General features: G+C 39.1%; 1 protein-coding gene across 1 annotated transcript; it reads right to left on the reverse strand.

Annotated features, from left to right (window-relative positions):
- Positions 1-14,880: 14,880 nt before the first annotated feature.
- On the reverse strand, positions 14,881-23,718 carry nfil3-2 (nuclear factor, interleukin 3 regulated, member 2). The gene is made up of 2 exons (XM_053515353.1): positions 23,419-23,718; positions 14,881-18,814 (listed from the first exon to the last, which is right to left on the reverse strand). Exon 2 carries the CDS (start codon positions 18,222-18,224, stop codon positions 16,647-16,649), a length of 1,578 nt encoding a protein of 525 aa, XP_053371328.1. The 5' UTR covers positions 18,225-18,814; positions 23,419-23,718; the 3' UTR covers positions 14,881-16,646.
- Between the last annotated feature and the right edge of the window lie 1,977 nt (positions 23,719-25,695).

Raw genomic sequence — 25,695 nt, forward strand, 5'->3', positions numbered from 1 at the left:
GACATTAACCAATAACTCTTTTGCTACTGTCATGGCTCTGCTCCTTCAGGGTGTGGCACCACACGGCTTCTGGGGGTGTGCTGTGGTGACTGGAACAAGAAGGTTTGCAGATGATTTTTGGGGTGCTGTCGTTTGCGGGATGGGGCCTCTGCAGATCGGATTCATTTGTCTGGTGCATTCCAAGAGTGCTTGATCAGATTGGGATCTGGAGTTTCTATTTTAGGTCAGCAGTCTTCATTAACTGGGCCCCTATGCATGCTGGGCTGTGGTACACTGTGTGTTCCGGTGGCTTTCTATTATAGCCAGCATTGACTTTGTTTTTTGGTGATTTGTGCTGCATTGGATCGGATCGGACCGGGCAGGCTGGCCTTTGGTTGCCGCGGGCATAAGTGAGCCTTGAGTGTCCATAATCCAAACACCATGTGACTGGTGTAGTTAGTTGTTAGTTGGTGATCGATGTTGTCTAGTTCACCTGGCAGGGCCTTGCTGTTATGACTAATTAGTGTAAGTCAACACCGAACAGTTGATTAAGGCAGTTACTTTTGTAGGGTGCAGTCAGTGAGACTAACATAAAGTTCTTGATACGAGGCAAGGAAGATGGATTCATCTCCAGATGTGAGTCACAGTTTATTCTTTTGATCGTTTTGAATTTTCCTGGCTTTTTAAGCACACAAGTGGGGTGTGCAAGTGGACATCTTTCTTTCATTGCTCTCTCTGCTCACTCTTTTAACACTTCCCCCAGCTCACCGCAGACAGACAAACACTTATTAGACACATTCCCATTAGGTGTGTGTTTTTTCCCACTTGCCTGACCCTCACTCTCCACACACCAACGCCAAACCATGACGCTCGCCACCACAGAATCTTAAAATGTTTTTTTTTTTTTAACTTATAGAGCTAACCAGACTTTAAAACCTCATGTTCATGGTCCACATTTTTTAAGTGATCTGTTAGTAGTAGGGTGCAATTCCAAACCTTTTCTACATTCAAGTGTTTTTTCAGATTAATACATTTATTGTATATGTGTCACCATCAGGTAGGTGCTGGACTACATCTCCTGTTAGCCACTACAAGTCACATGCCACTAATCACATGCACCTATGCATCATCCTGTTCGGTGTATATCAGTTTCGGTTTTCTGTTTCACAGTGGGAGTGTCTCATTTTGGGGGCCACATCCTTTAAAGGATGCGGTGTATGCGGTCTTCGTAGACTTGTGGCCTGCATTGACTGTGTAGACCACAAAGGCTTATAATTAGAAATGATAAAAAACATAATGATTGTGGTTAAAAATAATAAAAAAATAGGTTGTGGCATAGATAGGTGAACATCGTATAACCATGTTTTAAGAAAACCTGTCTCTAAGGGAGCAAATGTCATGCAATTTCAAATGTCTATCATCATCTCTGCTGGGCCGTGAAGTCTACACAGTTGCATCCTTTAATTTCAAGGAAAAGAAGGTCACATTTAAAAAGATACCTTTCAAATGGGACAGCCTTTGTCACAACGCTATGACATAATTGACCTTTACATACGTCCTTCGAAGGATGAGGCTCGGAATTTAGACACACTGAGGACACGGGGAGGAATTAGCAACATGTCACACATAATTTGATGCAACAAGTTAGTTACTTGTATCCGCTGCCTTTTTAAGAGCCATGACTATCAATTCTGTTGTAAAAATTTCTCTTCACAGCATAAAGATCACATCAGACATATTTCCTGATTTTTTGTTTTTGCTGTTCTCTTGGAATATTATCTAAACTAGCACAATACGTTTGGACTTTCCCTATCTTGTCCCTTCTGTTTTTCACTTCCTACCCTGCAGGGTGATGTTGAATGTCGTAATAGTCAAGTGATTGCCAATAATCTATGTTGCGCTTAATATTTGTTGTCCCTTTTATTTGTACCACAGTTTAGATATAGTATACTGTATGTGTGTTGTGACCATAGCTCCTTTTGTAGTTGCAATTACAAATGAATTAGCAATGTAATTAGCATTTGCATTTGCCTGTCCTTCATCTAGGCTACCTGACACCCATCTTATAAGGACTCATTTAAGCGTGCTTGTTTAAACCTGGAAAATTATAAAATATGTGCAGTATAAAATATAATATTAAAAAGCTGGTACCATTATTTTGATCTATGCAGCCATCATCTATACTGCTAATTCAGGATAGTTTTTTTGAGTGCCTGGAGCCTATCCCATGGAACAAATGCATTGCACACACACACACACACACACACACACACACACACACACACACACACCTATTTATACTATGGGAAATTTGAAAAATCAATGGGAAATTAATCTACACCACATGTCATTGGACTTAGGGAGGAAACCAGAGTACTTGGACAAAACCCAGCAAGCATGGGGAGAACATGCAGAATCCATAAACACAGACGGATAAATGAGCTTTGAACCTCCAAGTGTTGGGATATTATGGAAGGTACTAGAAAAAAACATACTAATTGCTTATCCACCTGGCCACCACAAGTTACTGCAACGTCATAGTGAGTTCACCAATCTTAGATACTGTAGGCTCCTCCTAAGAAGATCACCCATGCTTTCTGTTATTTGTGTTTCTTGTTTAATTGACCAACTTTTCTCTCTGTGGTTAGTTTTGTGTCTAGAGTGAAATGGATTTTTGCTGGTTAGACTCTAGTCCAAGAATATAGATTATGATCCTTTTCCTCGTGAGATGGATTTGTTTCCCAGGAGTAGAGCTGGGAACTCCTGACCTAAATGTTTTTATTTGACCTATGTGTTCAAAATCTTTTTTTAGCTACATGTGCCAACTGCCATAGAATACATCTACCAACTGCTATTAAGGGTCCTGACACACCAAGCTGACACTGAAGAATCACCAGCAACCTGGTGATGACTGAAGATTGGTAGCCAAACGTCCCCCTATTTCCAGGAGCTATTAAGGGGCGACTAGATTTCATCCCTACTTCCAGTCGAAAACAACTTCTACTACTTTGCAGACCCTGTTAAAGCAAAAACTGTGTTTTAGTTGTGGTGAAAGAGCAAAACGTCCTTGTTGTGACAGTGATGTGATGCTGTATTTCTGGTGCCTTGTAAGTTATCATTTGTGAGTTGTAATAATGTCGTTCCATCTTGTGACTTTAAACATGCATAACTGAAAAAACAGAGAAATTCATGAAAGCGTGTCTTTCGTTTGCACTATCAGAGCATGTAACGCTCATAAGAAGCTAATTCAACTGCACTTTTACAGCTACTGGCCTTGGGTCCCATTCAAAAAAATTGGACACGCTGACATGACTCATTCAAGGATTTTTCTGGATTTTTGTTTTCAAGAGTTTTGTTCTTCAGCAGAACTATACTGACTATCATCAAATCTATATCTATACCTGCAACCCAGGATACATTAATGATGATGACAAAAAAAGTCCTTATAAGAAAGACTTGCCAATTTGTTTTAAAGGAGAGGCTTTAGACATCAAATTGTAGATTTGAGTTCTCAGAGATGTCAGGTAGAACGAACATTATAATGTTCATTTTACCTATTTATAATGTGTACATACATTTTTCACTACCAGAATACTGTATGTAAATGACATCACAAAAATGTAGAATTCTAAGCATATCATGAGCATACAGTATTAGTATTATTTTTTTTGGTCATTAAAAAAAAACTAAAACAACCAGAAAAACTTGTGATTATGTGCATCTGTGCTATTCCTTTGTCTATGTGACTTATATTTAAATTCTCCCTATATATGTTAGTAATAAAAAAAATGGCTAAAAAGCTTTGGGATTTTAAGGGCATCATAATACAATCAAATTATGAGGCAAACAAAAGAATGTAAAAAAAGAATCTGTAAAGTCTTTTAGTAATTTGCCACTGTTTATCTTGATGACACTACTTGAGGTCAATGAGTGCTCAACATACTGTATATGCAAAGACTGAACTGAAAAATCATTCCAGGTGAATATCTCATGAATTCCAAGTTTGTGTAAAACTGACCCAAAGATGCCTAATTTTAACATAAAAAAAAAAAAAAAAAAAAATTTGCTTGTTAATACATTTTGGCTTATTGCATAATTCTGTGTATTATCTCATAGTGTTTAAAGTATTTGTTATTATCATATAAAGTAGATAACAGTTGCCTATAAACAAGGAAAATCCTTAGAATGAGTGGGTGTGTTCAAACTTTTGACAAATATTGTAAGCAACTATTGATACTGTTGTGATAAATCCTAGACCTTTATGCAACAAGTCGAACTGAAATTGTGGTTGAGCAACAACAGCTTAGCAGCCACAAACAGTAAGCAGCTTAGGGACTATCTAGTCGTTTAATGTTCGTGATAACTCTAATTTTGATGATTAGATAACTGTTGTTAGTATGACCAGTGTTGTAGAATTATTTGAGGATCACGTCTGTATAATGATAACTGATCTAAAACCAATGCTTTTATAAACTCATTTAAAAGTAAAGAAGTGGGATGCTACATTGAACACAGTGTGCATGGCGATGTTGATTTGATGACACTCTGTAAACAGGAAAAGAACTGTTAAGTTGTGAAACTAACCCTAGCTGGTGAGGTGAAATTGCAAGTTGAGGGGTGTTTTCTGTTGTAGGTCGGGGAATTACAAGTTTGTCTCGAACGCTACATTAGATCCTCTTTGGCAGTGCTTTTAAAAATGATTCACCAAGCAGGGTCTTAGCAGATTAAGACATGCAGGGTATTACTGTTATAGCCCACCTCTGATCTTGGCTGTTGACTAACACAATAATGAATAGAGATCGTGTATCTAAGCTAGCTCTGAATGCCCCTCACCTATTACTCATTAGCTTAGCTGCTTTTGTCTGTGGCAATACCATGGCTTTGTATGTGACTTCCTGTTGTACTCAAAAGGGGGATCTTGCCAATAGTTTTCTGTGTGATTGGGCTTTGGTTTCAAGCTGTAATCAAACACCATAGTTTGTTCACATATGCATGAGAAAATGCCACACTAGGGAGCTGAGCTCTTTAGCCTTTTTTTATTTTGGATGTTGTAATAGTTTCGATTTTGTGTAGCTGGCAAAATCTTTGTTCATTGTCCAATGATTACCAACCAAAAAATAATCACGTGGTTAAAATGTAAGGTGGGCAAATAGCACCAAGACCAAGATAACTCATGTTCATTTCTATAAATGTAAACGTACTCCTGCACAGTGAACCCAAATGTATGGCCTTGAATGGGTTTGATGTGTTTCAGTACGTAAGTAGTGTACAGAGGATCAATTTACGATTTCTGTTTTTAAAATATAACTAAAAGTTGGTCAATAACTAAAGAAGTTTTTGCCACTGTTGGTGCATGGCTTATTTAAAAGTAAATAGAACAAAGGAAGAAAAAAAACAGCAAGAACAGAGCATTCTTTGAAATAACATACACATTGTGTATGTGTTAGCAGTGTATTCCCATGTGTCTTCCCAGTATGTCCCAGCCCTGACCATCCATCTTTCTCAGCTTCTCAAAATACGCTCTCTTCACTCTGCAAGAAAATATTATGTATACATCTATCTATCTATCTATCTATCTATCTATCTATCTATCTATCTATCTATCTATCTATCTATCTATCTATCTATCTATCTATCTATCATATATATTCAACACACAATGTTTCTTTCTGCTTGCCCCAAAATGTTGTGTGTGTATGTGTGCATAAATGTAAGTGAAACCAGACCACCAGACTCATAAAAAGAAGCCTGTCTTCATCCCATGCACTGACATGGCCAGCTGATGGGGGCCCCCAAAACACAAGTGCTAGCATTCCATCTCATGCACCGGAAAACATCCACCCATTCCTCCCTCCCCTGCCTTCCTTCTCTTTCTGTCCTTTTACCCACTCTCTGTCTGACCACACGTGCTGCCTTTGTGTCCATGTCCTTATAAGGAGCTTTTGTCTTAGGCACGCAAACACTGTCTAGCACCCACAGCCCCAGGTTAGCATCAATGTAGTGATGAGGAACACGTTGAACACTCAGATAAAGACTCAGCAAGGGTCCTTTGTTAATGCAGACTGTGATAAAAAAAAAAGAAGCTAGACACGTGGCTTTGATCGAAGCTTTGCACAGATTCATGGAAAACACAGCTGAGTTCCTTAGAAGCGAGGAGTAGGAGAGGGAAGGGAGGAGGAAAGGGACAACATGCGAGTGGGTGAAGAGAGCGGAAGTAGGAGGGACCTATGGTGGATAGAATGGCCTGGTTTGTCTGGTTCTTACTCAGCTCTGCCTTCTCCATCGTGGGCTGCGCTGTGATTGGCTTGAACTCTCGTCGCCATGGTGAACGGGTTTGCTCTAGGTTCTTTGGGTAAAGGCGTGTTTGCTGGAGGGAGGGAAGGAGAAGGAGGGGGTTGGGGTAGAGGTGACCTACATTCTGATTTAGTCACAGGTTTGACTGGTCAGCCCTCAAGCAACACGTTTTACATAATGCACACACAGCCGTTTACTGTCTGCTTTGTGAATGATTTGGCAAAGTTTTCAGCAGCTGGTGCTTACCACATGATGCGTTTGAAGATTCGGTTTGACATGGCGTGCCAGATATCTAAATGTTTTCTTTACTTGTTTCATGATTGCTTTTTAGTTTGGCTATTTGTGATGTGTAATACAAACCTGTACCATTAAATATGCTGAGGTAAAAAAACAAAAACAAAAAAAAACCCCATCTCTCCAGAACTGTTAAATACACTCACCATAACTCTAATCTTTTTGGCTCATATCCTTCTCCATCTTCCTCCATCTTTCTCTCTCGACAGCACCTGTTGCTATGCTGATGTGTCCAAACTGCCATTTGGCATTTATAAGGTGTGTCTGAGTGCACATTGTATTGTACACACAATGTGGTGAGAAAGTATATCAGTCAAATTCCTCCACAGGGGGTTTACATATTATAAGGGAATGGTGCAGGTTTAGATGGCAGCAGGTCTTCATGAAGTCATGTGATTTTTTTTATTATTATGAATTATCCTTTTTCTGTGCTTCCCCCATGTAGGTCAACTGACCTTAATTCAAGCCACAAATAGGGGAAATGGGAGAAGAACAGCAAAGGTAAAGAATCACACACAAAAACACACACAAACACACACACACACTTGGCAAACTAGCTTTGCAGGAAGAGTCTTTGTTCATCTTGGCACACGCAGACAGCCTGGGGTTACACAACGCACAGTAACATGTAGTGTTATCTGTCTTTCCTGTTTGTCCCTGGGGTTAGCCTTCCCATGCTGACATATACCTGAAGTCTGGTATAGCCCAATGGAAGGATACACTCGAACCTACAAAGATGTGCATCCAGTGTTTTTGGTTCACTTTTGTGTTTTGGTGTCAATTTGAGGCACAGTTCAACGTTCAGCCTGAAATGTTAACATAATGGAATCAAAATGTGCACGCTTCCTCCTTAGGTGGGATGGCATGGATGTTGAGTAATATGTTTGGGTTGTAGGCTTTCTTTTTTTTAATTTGTTCTGAACACTGCTGTCAATGTTCTTTAAATTAGTCACTGAAGCTATCGTACAAGTTATATGACTATTGACCCAAATATGTTTTTTTTTAAGTACTGTTCATTTCTTTTGATCATTGGAGCTAGAAAAGTATCTACTGTAGATGACAACAGTTTGGAGATAAAGAATATGTACTGTATATACAGTAATTTATAAGTTAGTACCCTCTCAGACATTGCCATTATTTATTTAACATGAATGATACCAAAAAGAAAGAAAAAAACAACAACATGTGGCCTATACTAAGTACCACCATGACTCATCAGCTTGTAGATCTAATTTTAACAGCAATAACCTAAAGTTATTGTTTCCTATATGACTTTATCTCAGGTCTTTTGGCTCATTCTCCTTTGTCTCCTTTGAGGTTTTGGGGTATTGTCTTATGCACAGCTCTCTAAAGGTCATGCCACAGCATTTCAGTTGATTTGAGGTCTTGACTTTGACTACGCCCCTCCAAGACCTCCTCAGCCATTCTGATGTGGATTTACTGGTGTGCTTCAGATCATTGTCCTGTTGCATGACCTGTTGCACTCCACTTTGGTCTCATCTGTCCATAGGACGTGGTTCCAAAAGTCTTATGGTTTGTTTAGATGCAGTCTTGTAAAAGTCAGTTGTGCTCTCATGTTCTTTTTAGAAAGTGGAGACTTTCTCCTGGCACCCTTCCAGACAAACCATATAGTTCTTTCTACTAATTGTGCTGTCATAGACTTTAACATTTAACATGCTCAGTGAGGCCTGTAGGGTCTTAGATGTAAATGTTTTTTTGTATTACTCTGAACATTCCATAGTCTGACCTTGGGGTGAATGTGCACTTCTGGGAGGATTGGCAACTATTTCGAATGATTTTCACTTGTAAAATGTTGAATTCTAAAATGTTTGGAAATGATTTTATAACCCTTTCCAGGTTGATGTGCAGCAACGATTGCTTCTCTAAGACCACTGCTTATGTCTGACAACTGACACTCCACTGACAACACTCCTGCTCTTATAGAGGTCTGCACACCTGCTGATGATTAATTGTTGTTTGTCTGAGGTTGTATTTGCCTAGACCCGCTACGATCAGATTTTATTCAGATTTTATATTTTTTCACAAACAAAAAACAATTAGAAAGCGAAAGAGGGGGTACTAAAGTTTACACATATAGGAGTTACATGAAGTAATTAAGTAAACAAAGCAATATAGCATTGAATAAATCAGATTATTTGGTATTCTTCTGTCTAGAAACCTTATCAGTTTAAGTAGTCATTACAGGCTGTCTGTTGTTTTCAACTGAGGGATTTTATATATTCTTTCACTTTAACTTCTGTTTATCTTCGATAATTAGTTATTTCGTGTCTAATTTGGGGCTATGGTCGCTAATCAATTAACACTTTTTTTTGTGTGTGTGTGTGTGTGTGTGTTACTTATTGGTAATTGGTAATGTAGATGTGGTCTTGAGGTTCAACCACTGTGTCTTTGATCTAGGTCTCCTCTCAGCTTTGGGCCTATTTTATCTCAGTCTTGCCTTGGTTTTGACCACATGTCTCAAATAAATGTAATTTTACTTTCTCCTACACTTTTCCATAATCTTCTTTTTATTTTGTGAAGCTGCTTTGAGACAATGACCATTGTTAAAAGCACTATATGAATAAAATTTAAATTAAAAATTTAAATTGAAATAAATTTTTGAGTACACTAAAATTACACTAAATGTAATTTTAAGTGCAATTATATGTTACAGAATTTTGTTTTATTTGTTAATTACAAACTGTTAAAAATGTAATGTGTAAAAGTGTGGTTGTACATATGGAACATGAGAAGATCTACAATAGTTAAATGCAGTAGTTTACATTTATGATATATACCGATCAGCCATAAAATTAAAAACATTATCATTAAAACCACATAGGTTTAGGGTTGTGCTACCAGGGCAGCTCTGGGCTCTTGAGGCATGGCTTTGCATAGCCTCTGATCGTGTGGTGAGGTGATGGAGGCTCGAACAGATGGGTATCTGAGGAGTTTGGTGGCGCTGTGCCCCATGTGCGAAGGGCTGTGGTATAATGGGTGTTTTGGTGCCTTTCCATTTCAGAAATGTGTGCTGCATTGGCTTTTCTGCAGGGTCAGACTAGACAGGTCAAGACTGGTCTTGGGTCCCCTCAGGTATGGTGAGCCTTGGGTGCCAATGATCCTGTCACCAGTTTATTGGTATATAATTGATAATAAATGCTAATGTGTTAATGCTATGTGATGTTAATGTTTTGACCGATCAATGCACTTGACTACAATTTTTCATCAAATTAATGGTTAAGAAAAAACAACTAAACTTTCTAAAAAGTATCAGCATTGATATATATCTGCAACTTGATTTTAAATGGCCTAGTAATTACAAATGCCCCAACTAATTTCAAACTGTTAAAAGTAGTTCACATTGGGAGCATTTAACTAATAAAATTATTTATTTCGTGACACATGAGGTCATCTGAATAGATTTAAAAAGTAAAACAGAGTGATTTAATAACTGATGTGGATTATATATAAGTAAAACGGTTTTCAGTTACAAAGTAATTCACTACTGCACATAGTTAGATTATCCTTCATTTACAACACAGTGTGTGTGTTCTTTTAACTTCAGGACCAGAGTCATAGTTAGCTGGAGTGACTACTAGACTGCTTGACAGCCAGGCCTCCTACTAACGGTTGGGAATTGCCGAATAAGGAGAAGATGAGTAGGTGGTGGGTGTAGAAACTTTGTCACCAGTATAGAATGTGAGAAATGGAAATTTATATAGCGGTAACTAGTAATTATGTAGATCTTCAGGTATGGACTTGAAAAGTCCCAACATCACTTCCGTTTAGATGTTGTAAACTAAACAGGCCTAATTTTGACACACCTTAGTAAATATAGAAAGCTGGAATGGAAAGATGGAATTAAATCTATTATCACTGAGACCTACACATTTGAAATAACATTTTAGGAGCAATTTTCAGAAGATACAGGATATACCTGTACATACACTGATAGCACACAAGGCCTAGCTTAAACTGTGTCCTTCCATTGCCCTTGTCAATCCTTCTTATAATATCTGACCTAGTTTCAGTTAAAAGCCACAGTTACATAACTGGAAAATGTGGTTTTCAAATAATGCTGTAAATTCGGATCCAATGGCTGGTATCTTGCCTGTATTTAGTGCCAGTGAGGATACAGTTTTGAACAAAATCCTTATTTAGGGACAAAGAGGATAAAAGATTCACTTGCTGTTCAGATAAAAAAAAAACAGGACAAAGACAAATTTTGTCTTTATTCCATTTAATGAGTGGAAATTTTTTTCAACAAAAATGAATTGTTTGGAATAAATTAGACATATTTGCAAAAGTTTATATGGAGTATTGACTTTTAGTAAAGGCAGCCTTGGACAATTTGTAATGTCCTTTAAGAAGACTACAATCTGACACTAAAAAAAAAAAGGTTATCAACAACTGCTAGGGTATTCTGTACATATCATTTAACACCCCTATCAAATTCAAGGAAGAAACATTCATCATAGAAACACAATGTTCTTGTGACTGAATTACCCATGTCATTGCCAAGGCAAGATTATTTGTAAAGAGATTATTTTAAAGTAATTAATGTGTATTGTATACATTATTACATCATATGGATTGGCGAAACTTTAAGCGTCTATTGATATTCATTGGATTTAAGTTTGTACATCAGTGTTAAGTTCAATGTCTCTGTAACAGCTGCAAGTGAGAATCAGTGTTAACTGGGTTCATAGTCGGCTTGGAACAGACATGGAAGCAATTCTACAAAGCTCTGATGAGTGTAAAACTCTCGATCCAGGAAACAATTATACAGACCCGTCCGTCTCTTGGGTTAATAGTCTGTTAATAGTATATGAAGTTGGAATTTGGAGTGAAACAGATTAATACCAGCTGTGCTGTGATCATATTTGCTGCTTATGCAAAGCCTGGAGATAGATAATAACAAAGTAATCATGCAATTATCAGTAGGATTACTGCCGTTCAACCATTTAACATCAAATCTTGTAAAGCAGTGACAGGTCTTTTTTTTTTTTTTTTTTTTTAGCAAATGCCCTTTTATTAGCAATCACAGAAACTCTGTGGCTTCATCCAGAGGCCTTTGGAAAGAATATTGGGTATCAGTGCATTAAATATGAAACTCTCACTGTAGTCTCTTTATGTGCATTTTACTCAAATTCCTTCCGTCTCTGTGTCTGTCCTCCAGCACTGGCCTGCTCCACTGACCTACAACCGCAGGCTCAGCAGAACAAGCCAGGTAATGTGAGAGCTCTGTGTTCGCTTGTTGTGCTCAAACTGTTCTTTCACAGAAGCCTCTTTTACAATGCACAACCTCTCTTTAGCTTCCACTCACCCTCCGTCCGCTCCATCCCTCCGTCCCTCCCTTCTGTGTTGACCTACTTTTTTACTGACCTGTTTATACAGACTCCTGTCCACACCAATTAAATTCAAGCAGGACAAAGAAGTGCTGCTTTTGCTGTCCTTGTCATTAGGAAATGTCACCTTGTCAGTGCTGCATGGATAATGTGGCATAGCCAAAGCTCATAATACTCTGGATATGGTACATGACAACAAAGAGGGCATTGTAAAGTGGTTCTGTATGTTTTTGTTATGAGGAATAAAGACTCTGACATATCCACTTAAAAAACTTTTTTGAGTACACACGATCCCTTTCAGATTCATGTATCCTTTTTAAACATGGCTCTCTTCTAAATGCAGTCAATAAACAATTAGAGAAACTCGATGTCACAGTGGGAGATCGCTTTCTCTCTTTCTGTCCCTCAATCGCAGACTTATTTAAGTTCCAGACTTGTTCTGTCTGCTTTTAGCCATGTCTGTCCTTCATGATTTGATTATGTAAAAAATAACTCATCTGATTTAGGATTAAGAATGTTGCACATATAATTTTTTGTAAGAATTATACACATTTGCATGTTTACATTTGCATGTTCTCCCCTTGCTTGGTTTCCTCCAGGTACTGTTTTCTTCCCACAGTCCAGAGACATGCGGATTAGGCTAATTGGCGTTCCCAAATTGTCCGGAGTGTGTGAATGAGTGTGTGAGTGTGTGTATGTGTGTGCAATGTGATGGATTGGCACCCCGTCCAGAGTCTACCCTGCCTCGTGTCCTAAGTCTCCCCGCGACCCTGAATACAGGATAAAGCGGTATAGACAATGAGACGATGAGAGTAAGGGCATCTGTTTTTGTAAATGAACCCTTCATATATGACAACAACCTAGGTTTAGGTTTCAATTGTGGTGCCAAAACTGCTGTGACCCCACAGGCAATACTCCGCAAGACCCCTGGGGATGCGCTGGGGTGTTTCGCACCTGGACATTTGCATCAGATCCTTTGAGTGCTGTAAGTCACAAGGTGGGGGCCACGGATCAGACTTGGTTGTCTAGCACATCCCAGAAGTGCTCAGCCGTGTTGGGGTCTAAAAAATTTGGAGGCCAGATCAACAATATTAAACTCTTTGTCTGGTACTTCAGGGTGGGTATAGTTAACTAAGCAATATTTTATTGCTATAGAACTTGTAGTATGACTTGAGCACCATGCCATGGCGCACCACCACATTCTGAGTTCGGGGTCAATCCAGCATTTTGCAGGATGTTGGCTGGGACGACGCAGACCTCATGAATGCCCTCCAAGAAGACCAGATCTTACTCCATGTGATTTTTTGTTTCTGAGGTGTACAGAACAAAACCACGAACATTGGAGGACTTAGAGGCACGAAATCAGGAGGTTCTCAGCAATATTCCAAACAACTTCCTTCAGAAGACTGTGCATTCCATCCCTGGACGTTTGAGGACACTGCTTGACGCAACTGGTGCCTATATTGAAATTTAAAGATTTGCTTTAATTTTCTTATGTAAAATTGTTGTACATTTACAAGTTGTTTTAATTAATATATATAAAAAATATGGACTTTACAAACAGTTTTTAATGCTGAGTTTCTCTTCACCTACCTCATAATTGGATTATTAGTATAAAAGCCAGCATTACATTTTTTCAGTAAAATTAGTTCTACATTAGCTATATTGTGGGACCGGACCGTAGGGATTGGATCGTGATCCCCAAAGGTTTGGATAAGCCTTGGGTTCTCATGAGCCTGTCGCCAGGATCCATTATACTGTAATTAATAATCAGTGTTCACATCAACTCACATGGCAGTGTATATAGCTGTTTGTTCTGTATAATTATATAAATAGGCCCCCATATCTAGGAAACCTGAGGTTGCTTACTGTAACTAGATTACGGACTTAAACAATGTCTGATGTCTTGTTTTCCCTGCTTGCTGAACACACTACAAATAATTTTAACCAAGTGTACAACCAAATATAATGCTTTAAAACGTGTTTGGTATTATGGGAATGCATTTATAGTACTGTGAAATATTAACACTGTCACATGTCCTTGCTACATGTGAAGCTACTGTACAATTGCTGGCCAGTAAAATATACAGTATAATTAACTTTACTGTAAAAGCATACAGCAAAGGGGCCAGTATATACACAAGAGCGCTAATGAATTCTTAAATCTGATTGAACTGAAGGTGGGTGTAATTTTCTGTAACAGTATGGCTCGGAATGTAAATGTGCTTATTGTAAAATGTTATTTTTTCTACAGTAATGATTTCAAGCCACATTGCTGCAAAACATTAAAGAAAAACGAAAAAGAGAGAAGGACAGGCAGTGATTCATGCTGTTAGATTCTATTAATGTGATTTATTTTCTCCCTCTTTGAAGAAAATGCTAATTCTTATACAGTGTTATGTTTGATTAGTTACGACTTTTGGCTGCTCTGGTGTAGTTCTTCTAAACTTATGGTTTTCTTGCAAAAGGCCAACAGTAACTCAATGTGCTAAAAAAATCTATTTTAAGTGTGTGTTTGTCTTCCATTCTGCTGCCCAGCAGGGTTTAGCAGTTGGGTGAGTAACTAGGCTGAGTAACTAGGGCAGTGTTACATCAGGAAAGTGAACATGCATAAGTAGGTCTGGGACAAAGTGTGTCAGCGTGTCAGGACTCTCTGATCTAACCTGACTCAGGGCTTTAGCAACTGCTCAAAGCTATAGAGCTATAACATTATGCCTGACGTCGAACGCTTCCCTGTGGTAAATTAGCAACATTCCCACATTTAGCAAGTGTATGTACAAACAAGGGTCCCATAAGAAATAGAAATAGGTCTAAAACCTCAGAGTGCTATTGAAGATATTATTGAAGGATATACACTCTTAATTGCATCAGATGTATATAACAAATTCTGTTAAATTATGATTAATTATAAATTATGAGAAGAAAAACCACAAACATAACAGGAAACTTGAGAAACTGTCAGAAAAGCAACATCCTTTTTATTCTTGTTTTTTTTTTTTTTACCTCATTTTTCAAATGCACCCATTGCCTTTGATGGATTTTAGTGTTGTAACATCATGAATCCATTTCAAAACAGAAAGCGTGATAACAGTGCCACTCCATAACACAAGTCTTGTTGAGTCTTTGAATTTTTTTTTCCATGAAATTATGAACAGAAAACACGAAAAATCACTGAATTTAATACACATTGATAGAATGAGGGAAAAGACTTTAAAACGGGGACGGGGTGTGAAGATGACAGATGGGTGTTTCAATACATAAAAACAGGACAACACTTTTCAAAAATCACACATAATAAAAAAAACACACAGAATACAGTGTCATCCAGGGTAGAAGAAACTTTACATTTATACATTAATAAGTGCTCTATGCCAGACATGACATGTAGACTTGACTTAAAAATAAAATAATAATAAAAAAAGACAGTGAGCCTAAATGAGGCATATTAAAAAATATATATCACAAAATAAGTTAGATTGTTCCTGTCCTTAGTAAGAGTACTGACTGTGAAACGTATAGGGAAATATTTAGAGTTCTGTCTACAGTAGACATACAAATTCTGTGATCATCAGTGAGTTGCATGGTCATGGTTAAGTCAGGGTTCAAGGGCAGGACATTAAAATTATGGCAAAGAGCAGCTCCTTAATACTGGTATATCTTGTATATCTCAGTTACCCATTTGTAAGAAACTGGACCTGTGAAAACAATCCTCTTGGTTGCATTTTATTTCCTTCCAAAATTTTAGACATTCCACAGACCTCAGCTTTTTTTTTTTTTGATTGATCAGTTTGGGGCATTTTGGAATTCTCTTTAAAGGGGTAAGTTGCGAAGCACAATGGGAACTTTTTAAAATAAAAATTAAACAATAAAAAAAGTACTTTAATGACACCTGAAAAGTAAACACAATGATACTATACAGTATTTTTGACAAATTAGTGAGTCATCTAAATCCTTTTTTGCCCCTGTATTTTTTCACTCTTTTTTTTCCAAAAACAACTTGATTTTATTCTTAAAATATAGATTTTATATAATAATTATATCACAGTAATATACAAACCAAGTGCGTAGACAAGAGAAAGTGGTGTCCGGGATTGTGAGTATGCGTTCAGGAATAGGAATTGGGGAAAATGAAAAAGGTGTGTGGTAGAGGTATGAAATGTAAAGCTATTATCTTTCTTTGGTCAAGGGAAAATTCCCAGAATGCTCAGATATTTTGATATGTTCTGTGGTGAACAGCTAGCCTCTGATTTGGTATAAAAAATGACACAAACCAGTAGGTATTTACAGTTAGTGAGTAGGTCAGAATGCCTCACAATTGGTTGCTATTGCCATGTTTGCTGTTACCTTGACATCATGTTATAACAAATTGGGATTGGGGAAAAAAAAAGTGAACATTGTTTGTTCACTCCTCTCATTGGCTGCACAAGTGCTTTTTGTAAGTGTGGGATGAGATGCAGAAACAAAGTCTTTACAGTATAATACAGTTTACCCAGAAGTTCTGTCTCCTTTTGGGGACGTGTCTTCGCTCCCAGTGCATACCGACACCAGCTGGGAAGAGGCTAAAGGATAGGTCATTTAGCATACTACCACAGTGGGTTCCATCATGTCCTTCACCCCAAGTTATTCTATTGCATACATCATGATTTTCACTTTCTAATCCATACTTCTTTCTTCTGGCCTGCTTGCAGAACTCTGGGGTCGGCTGGCCCTTAATGCCTAGCTCTCCCTTTTTCAACCAACCTGAAGTTGCTGGTTGGTCTGGGGCAAAGCCAGGTAAGGGTGCTGAGGTAATGGATGCACATGTGCTGGTGGTGTAGTTGGTGATTCTTGAGTTGCTGATCCAGCATTGCTCAAAGATCTGTGCTTAAGGCGTAGTTTGTGCGGTAGTGCTGTACCTTTGACCTCTGCTTGACTGTCTCTGCTTTGGCTTTGTGGGGAGGAACTTGGTCCTCCAGCCAAAGGAGATTGCTGGTGATAACTGCCAGTTTCAGAACAAAATGAAGATGGGCACTCATCATCAGTGGATGCATCTTTGTCAGAATTGCGGGGATCACCGTCACTTAAAGAGGTGTCCTTTCCTGAGTGACCCTGATAATACCCTTCCTTCCTGGGACCTCCTTCATAACTCAGTACTGGAGGCTCCTCATCCTGTGGACTGTCATAGTGGTACAGCTCTTCACCCTCTTGTCTGCAAAGGTCTGGTGCCATGGTCTCAGCCTTCTGACAACTAGACCCAAGCTGCTGGTGCTGGGCCCTGTATACTTGTTCCATTGCTGCTTCTCCATCTGAGTATTCATAAGGCAGTGTGTCTAAAGTCTTACTTTCATGCTGACTGGTTGCCTCCGCTAGGCTTTCAGTGCTTTTGGTAGATCCATCTGTAGGCTGGAGTAGGATCTGTGGCAGTTTCTGTTGAGCGATTTCCTGAGGTCTTGAACTCTCAACAGGATATGAGACACTGCTGGAACGATACAGGATGACACTTCTTTGAGCAGTCTGCACTGGAGGTGCAGCAGTGCTGACTACAGTCTCTTGGTGCTGGTGCTGTTGTTGGTGACTGTGAAATCCAGACTGAAACGTATGTTGGTGATGTGGTGTGGACAAATCACGACGGATGTTAAACATAATTGGTGTGGTCGTGCTGTTTCCAATGTCCATATCTATTCCTGTCCCTTCCTGCTTGATATCATAGTTCATTGGCTCTGGACTGTCACGGGAAGAACCATCTGACATATCTGAGAGAGAACCCCGAGGAGAGTACTTAACTAATTGGGCAAGTCCCTCACCCCGGACGGACTGCTCAGCCTCTGACGAATCAGAGTTCATCATCTGAGAGCCACTGGAGTAGCCGTTTGGGTAGAAATGACTAGAAGAAGAGGAAGAGCATGCAGAAGTTCCATTCATTGTACCTCCAATTTGCTGGCTCTTCTCCATGTAGGAGGCTGCACTGATGAGGCCAAATCTGAGCTTCAACTGCAGAAGTTCTGTTTTTAGACGTACATTCTCATCATTCAGTGCAATAACTCTATTCTCTAAAACCATGTCATTGAGTCTCCGTTTTTCCCGGGAGCGCTTAGCTGCTTCGTTGTTCTTGCGGCGTTTCTCCCAGTAGGAGGCATCTTTCTTTTCATCAGAGATAAACTCACGTTTACGCCGGCAGGTCATGTTTGGCTTGGCTTTTAAAAGACGGACAGAACGAGGGGTGCCTTTGGGTGAAGGAAGAGTGTTGTTATAGCCCGAGAAAGTTTCTTTGTCCTCTATAGTTTTGTCTACACTGGAATTTGCCGGGCTTTGTGGGTTTAAGCTTTCCATTATTCTTTAGAGGAATCCAGTTTGAAATCTTCTAATGGGGGATCCAAGGGTGGAGGGGAAAGGTGGTAATAAAAAGGCTGTAAGGTCTCCCTCCTATTAGTAGTCTTGAAGGTTGGACTAAGTAGCTGGGTCTGCAAAAATCTTGTGAGGTGGTTTAACAGCAGATGGGGTCAACCTCATTGATTTTGCTGTTCCTTTAACAATAATAATAATAATAAAATATTTCTGCTAAGTTTCCAGATTGGTTAAAAATATCAAAAAAAGGTGAGCCTCTGTGATTGTTTCCTGCATTAAACCAGTGTTAATCATCCAGTGGACTCCCAAACCAGCCACTCCAACAGTCAATAGGATAAATAGGGTGAAAAAAAAAAGAATGTGAATCTTAGGGCCAGTTTGACCTGTTTCTTTTGCTTGATTTCAGGTTGGATTTCTCACTTTTGAACAAAGCTATGTTAATAAGCTGGCAGAGATACACTCCGGTGCTCCAGGCGTCCTGCAGGATGTAGGTCACTCAGTCTGTCTCGGCTTGTCAGACAGTGGGGCGGAGTGCAACCTCTATCTGAGCCTCCAGATGGCTATGTGTTAGAAGGCTGTGGACACAAAAGCAAAAACATATATCTGTTAATCCCTTGAGAAGAACATACGCACTCAGACTTCTACTCTTTTTTTTCAGTAAGAGAATACTCTTCATCCCTTCCAGTACATCAAGAGAATGAAAGGATTTAGGAATATTTTTAGGAGACTGTCACCTAATCCTGTGCTGAGCATGCCTGTCTTTAGGTGGATGGTCACCCATGGCAACCCTCAATAGTCTGTTGTGCAGGTTAACCACTGTCTGACCTTCTAGACTTGCTATTGATTTCCTCTGTCTGTGACCCATGACCTCTGTTCTCTATCTGCATGTTGCCCATTATGAGACAGGGCCAACAAAAGAGATTTTAAATAATAAACAATAGAGAACTCTGTTTCAGAATCTCTGTTTTTATCTTATAACTTGACATCCCTTAAATCCATTTGTTTGACTCACCAACTGTAAATGCTTACAGCATTAATCTCCCTTGTGCAGAATTCCCCTACAGAATTGAGAGCTGTGACCAGAACTGCATGTCTGGCAAGCATTAGCAATGAGAACATGATTTGTTTTTACATTCTGAAACACTAGCCTGTATTACATCACTAAGAGTGGGGAAATCAAAGCAAGGCTGGAGTATATGTGCTTTTTGAAACATTAACATGTTCATGTTTCTCTTCTTTGGCTGCACAGTCTGAATAATCTAGTAAAGAGATCTGATAATGTGGAATAGATTTTAACAGATCTTACAGGTGCAACTATGTAAAATTATCGGCATTCATATGAGCAAAGTTATATCTTCCAAAACAGCCAGACAGAAAAAAACAAAAACAAGCAGGCAGAGTGTGTTTTTTTGGGGGGGTATTAATCACTAAATCGCTTTCAGATGGTAACTGATAAAGAGCAAGATATAGCTGTTACACAATGTAGGACAGGCAATAACCTTGCTGATGAATGAGGTCAGTTGAAAGGCCCAGACAGGCCCCTCTGCCTATGTTTGGAAAAGGGTGACAAGGGAATGTTTTGTCAACTTAACTAACGCACTGGGGACGTGACAAAGTCCCACCTGGCCAGAGCAAGCTCTGTGTAAAATATAATGGCAGCACCGATTTTGATTTTACAGCCCTTATTTTCCTGTTTCTAAGATACTAAAACAGCAGAAACGTGTTTTTTTTGGTGTCAAAAATCTTTCAGTTTTTTTTTTTTTATACTTTTCTAAATGTGACAAAGCTTATCGGATTTCATCAATAAGAAGGTTCAAAAGACAGATCAGGCATACTTATTATACACTGATGTATTTAATACTCAAACTTTAGAATCCTGGAGACACATAACTAAGGGTTAAAGAAAGAGAGACTTTCTCCCTTGCTGGCCCACTAACCCAGAAACTGGGCAGCGCGTGAGACAAGGCTGTGCTCAAATATAGGTCAGGAATGCTTCAGCAAGAGCTGGAGCTAGGAAACGGGTGGGAGGGGTCAGATATTTAGCTAAAAATAGAGGGAGGTGAGAAAAAGATTGAGGGAGACCGAGACGAAGAACAAGAGAGACAAAGAGGAAAGCAGGGAAGAAAAAACCCCACAACAGTTCATAAATGATTGCAGTCAAAGGAAGGGACTTGAATGTCGGCAGTGTTAACAAAGGGCCATCACACTTCTTTAAAGCAGAGATAATAGAGTGATAGAGATTTAAGTATTAAACATGGTCCAACTGTGCAAAAAACATTTCTATTTTGGCTTATTAAATTTAACTAAATGATATGTTATATTCAGACGTGCCATGAAAGTTAAAAATAATTTTGGAAAGACTTATTTCTGTTGAAATAAACACTATGGCAATTTTTATATATAATAAAAACCATTATTTTTGAAGCAACAACTTAACATATAGGTATATTTACAGTAAATATAACACTAAAAAATAAAACCACTTTAAGATCAGGTGAGGTTTTCCCAGATCAAGGATTAAAGATCATTAAAAGTGAGACAAAGGAGCTTGTGCTTCTTAATAGTGTGTGTGTGTGTGTGTGTGTGTGTGTATGAGTAATACACAAATCCTGAGTCATATTAATAATATGGAGATCAGCCCTTTTTGCACTTTTGTTTTTTGTTGTATGGATGTTAGACAATGCTGTAGTCTAAGGTTGGGGCGAGGATGGAAACTAATTTGGTGCAGTCACTGCACGTGTTGCTTTGGGGTTTCTTTCAAGTAATGGAAACAGCAACGGCCAAGCTCATGACCCCATGGGTCAAATTATAATTGTCATGTGGAGAGGGGGCCTAAATCCTGCAGTTGGTCTTATCTTCTCTCAAAATAAAGACAACTCATGCTCTTAGACATGCACTGTCATTTAGTTGATGACTTCCACACTTAAATCCATCGATATTATACTTTGTCCTACTTTATATTATTATTAGACTCTCTCTTAATTTGCTGACTTCAAAAGCTGACTGCACAGAAGGAGGCAATCATGCTCAAAAAGATAAGGCTGATGATTTGTGTGTGTGTTGGGGGGTGGGGGGGGGGAAGAAAAAGCAGTCATATTCTTTTTTTTTTAGCTTGTTGGTGTTTGATTAGATGAGAAAGTGAACACATGGTCGTTTTCGACTTTGTAAGATAATTTCCTATGCAAATACAATGCCATCAATATCCATGCAAATTTCTTTTGGGATGGGGGTGGGGATGGGGGCTAGGTACATTTAGTGTGTCTAATATGTAAAATTTTTACACAAACAAATTTTTAACGTAGGCTTATTTAGTGCTTATTTCTTAATACAGTTTTGCTAGAAATTCATGTCAATAAATTAATGCAGAACCTTGCCATTCTTAGGCTACACGTACATGTAAGAAACGCACCCTGTTTATATGCTAATTATTTAGCATTATGAAGACAACAATTCTAAGTGATGTACAATAATGATAATGACAGTACACACAAAGACGCGCCCTTTCTCATTTGTGTACGTGTGTGTGTGTGTTCTTTGTTATGACGGTGAACATTTCGGCACTTGGTGGAGTGCTTATTCTGATTTCATCTGTTGTAGGACATGTTCCCTCCCTTTGACAAACATGACCTACATTCAGAATCAAACACACACACACACACACACACACTGTGATCAGAATATAAGGGGGTTTCCGAGGATTGCATCATCTTTTGTCCGACTCAGGCCATTTAATTAACTCAGAACTGGAAAATCTGTCCCATGTGTTTAGTCTCATACCGCAAAGGCATGAAACAGGCGATCAGAGGAATCAACCGAGCGGAATCGCATGTCATCTACAGCGTACGGACGGGATGGTAGTATTGTCATGGACATGGGTTTATATCCCTATCACCTGCAACACTGATCGTTCTCTGAGCCACGTTCAAAATCATAAACTATAAAACACTCTGCTAAGTATCTACGTATGATAATAATAATATTAATAATAATAATAATAATAATAAGAGGAATTAAGATTCCAAAAGCGTTATTGTAGTTTTAGGTGATCCTGGGTGTATACATGTGTAACGCTTTCTATACTCGTCCTGTTTGATCCCAGCCGATTTGCTACATTTCGCAACGTTGTTTCTCTTTGATTCCATATGCCAGGATTAGGATTGTCTCGAGCCAACACGTGAGCATGGAGAAAGTAGGTTAGTGGGCTAGTTTTGGAAACAAAGCACACACTCAGTAGCCGTCGGCTAACCGCGGATGAGCAGAAACATACAGCTGTGTATGTCCAGCGGTGTGCTTTAAGAGTATAAAAAGAACTGGCTGGAGATTGCGGTGAGTAAAACACTGCCAGTTCAGGCAGTCGGTTTTGGCTTTCGAGTCTGTTCGTTCCAGTCTGCTTAGTTCAAAAGTTCCGGGCGGTCACTTCTCCTTCAGCCAAAGTCAACAGTCACGCCATAAAGAAGGGAACCGTTTGGGTGTAGGTTACTTCACCCCGGGACTGGGAAGGAAAGAGTTAACATACTGGCTCGACAAACATTAACACCCGCGTTAACCTTTATCGGGACTGCAGGTCACACGTGACGGCCAAACGCGAGGCATCATCCCGCCGCATGTAAACCGGAATCACAAACTGTTTCTCTCATTTTGATACACCAGACTCAGGAAAAATCATACCACAATCAGAAGTAAACTTCCTATTAACCACATGTCAAACACACCGGTCTTTTTTTTTTAAAAAAAAAAAGCCTTAATTGGTATACTACAGCCCATAGATTAAAAAACAAACATATGAACTGAGAAACGTGTGCACTCTAAAGTGCTGTTAGTAGCAATCCCGCACTAGAATATGGAGACGGGGCTCCAAGCCTCGCCTTGACATTGAGAAAAGAGCTGGGTGTCTAATGACCGCACGTTAAGGACACAGCATGAAACAAAAGCCTGTAGTAGCCCGTTCAGGTCTGTGTAGGCGAGAATGAATTAAAACTAAAAGCCACGCCGAATGGCAACATTTGAAACAATAACGTTACCTATATTACGTCATATTACGAATATTCCCGTGCCGCGTGGTTATTGTGTTGCCGCCGCTACTGGTATTGCAGCTACTGACTTCCAGCTGACCCTCCAAACGGCATGCGTTTACACAATAAAAAAACATATCTTAACAATGATAACCATGAAAGCTTACCGTTGGTGCTTTTTCCACGCGTATCCAAATGAATCGCCACAACACAGCCGCTGGTCGCTGTACAGCCGGTGTCGGATAGACAGAAATCGCTAAGACATGCAAAGTGTCACGATTCTCGTTCAGCGCTCTGCTCGGATACGGGCACGCGTTCAGTGTGACTCGTATTTTGGTTCCTCGTGTTGTGTTGTTGAGGCGCTCCAATGTCCTCCCGCCCTCGCTGTGCTCGAAATATATGTTAGTAGGTCACAGTTGCATAACTAGTTGCATAACATTCTCTCTCTCTCTCTTTCTCTCTCTCTCTCTCTCAGTCCATCCTCGAACCGTGTTGCAGCAGCAGGGAGGGACTAGGCACGTAGCCAGACGTGCTCCATGCATATAATAAGGTTACCAGAGGGAGAGAGAGAGAGAAATCCTGAAACCTAGAGAACGGAAGACATTTTTAGAAACAAGCCCTCACAGAGGCGATATAAAAAGAAACAGTTGGGAGAGGCTTGCAGGAGGGGAGCTGTGATCCCGCTGACACTGTACTAATTAAAAACTTTTAAGATATGGAAATATTGCATGCACATGCAGGTGGTTTTTTCCTCCCTTACTACAGACGATAGGATTATAAAATGACTGTCCGCACAAGCACAAAGATTAAAGCTGGGAGTTCACATGCTTTGTCAGTCCAGATCTCACTAAGGGATAAGGTACAGTAGAGAGGAGCCTAGTAGGCTACAAATAACAACCTATGCTTGATTAACACGTGCCAAGGAGCAAGTCTTCTGTGAGCTTGACTCACTGTTTAGTGTTAGGCAGTATAGAGCAAGACAAGATGAAGTCAATGATTTGATCCATGAAGCTGTTATTTACAAAAGCTCAAGCATTTAATAAGGTTATGCATGTGAATAGAACATATCAAAAGATGTATTTAACTGTCTGGAGCCTGTCTGCTGAAGTTAGTTTAATCACTAGAAATAAACACAGGGTTTTAATGTCAAATTATATAACAAGCACCAACAAGACCTCAATTACTTTTGTTAGAAATCCAATGAACAATTAAATCTGCTCCATAAAGAAAAGCCCTTCCCCTGCTGTGACTCACAAATGCCTATGAAAAAAAAAGATACTATAAGTATCTCAAATTACTGTCTGATGACACCTCACCAACGAAGATGATGGATTTTTTAAAAACCAAACCAAACTGGTAATTACAGTATTTGACCATCTTTTACGTTTTCATGTAGCTATCCTGTCCATCACTGTTCAGTTAAATGCTGCAAGCTTTTTATCTTTGCATAAATGCAAGAGACGCATCTATAATTTTGAACCCTCAACTTCTGGGCTCTGGTTTCTTTTGTCTGTCAGTGCTGGCATTCATGGCAGCATTGCGATGGCCTTGAATTTGCCAATTCTCTTGCTCCCCCTTTCCTCAGATAGGTCCCTCCCACTCCCCCCATGTACCCCACCCTACCCCACCCAGCTTCTTGGGTAGGCGGTTTCCATGGTAACTGTCACCAAGCCTGCCTAGTAACAGCCATCGTCTCATGCTGCATAAAGGGTGAAGGGGGTCGGAGGAGCGAAGAGGCTCAGGATGTGTGTGTGTGTGTGTGTGTGTATGAAGGGGGGCACAAAGATTTTCATTAAAACAATTTATTTTAGCTAAGCTCAACTGCCAGTCAATAGTTGGCACCCCAGGATGACCCAATTTTTAATCAAGCTGGGGTATCCCTCAAATGGAAGAAGTTATTAATATATAATAAATAAGATTGGCACATCAGCATTGATTACATGTTCTAAATTCGCCATCATTTTGCGACGGGACTGAATAAGAACCCCTAATGGTTTCATGTTCTTTCACAGGAACATGGGCATTTTAGTGTCTCACATAACATAAATAAATAAATAATAATAAAAAAATGTAACTAGGCAAATTCTGGCAAATCTATAAAATGCTAAGCTGAGTTTTTGATGAATGTGAGCATTGTGCTACTTTTAAAGAATAAGTTTAAAGAAGCAATGCACTCTTAGTTCTAAACTGTCATTTGTCATTTTGATCATTTATAATGAATTAGCTGAAAATATATGCCTATTAGAACAAAATTGTTGCCATTACCATTTAATGTTCTGTGAATGATTATATGCAAAAATCTGATTATTGTTATTCTGGTGTAACTGGTATATACTTGAATTTCTTTGTTCACATTGTAGTTGTATTTTATGTAAAATCAACATTTTAATTAATGGAAAATAGTAATACAATGGCTTTAAAATTGCATATGATAAGCTTTGCAT

This window comes from Clarias gariepinus, chromosome 16 (assembly GCF_024256425.1).
Source record: "Clarias gariepinus isolate MV-2021 ecotype Netherlands chromosome 16, CGAR_prim_01v2, whole genome shotgun sequence".
Lineage (NCBI taxonomy): Eukaryota > Metazoa > Chordata > Actinopteri > Siluriformes > Clariidae > Clarias > Clarias gariepinus.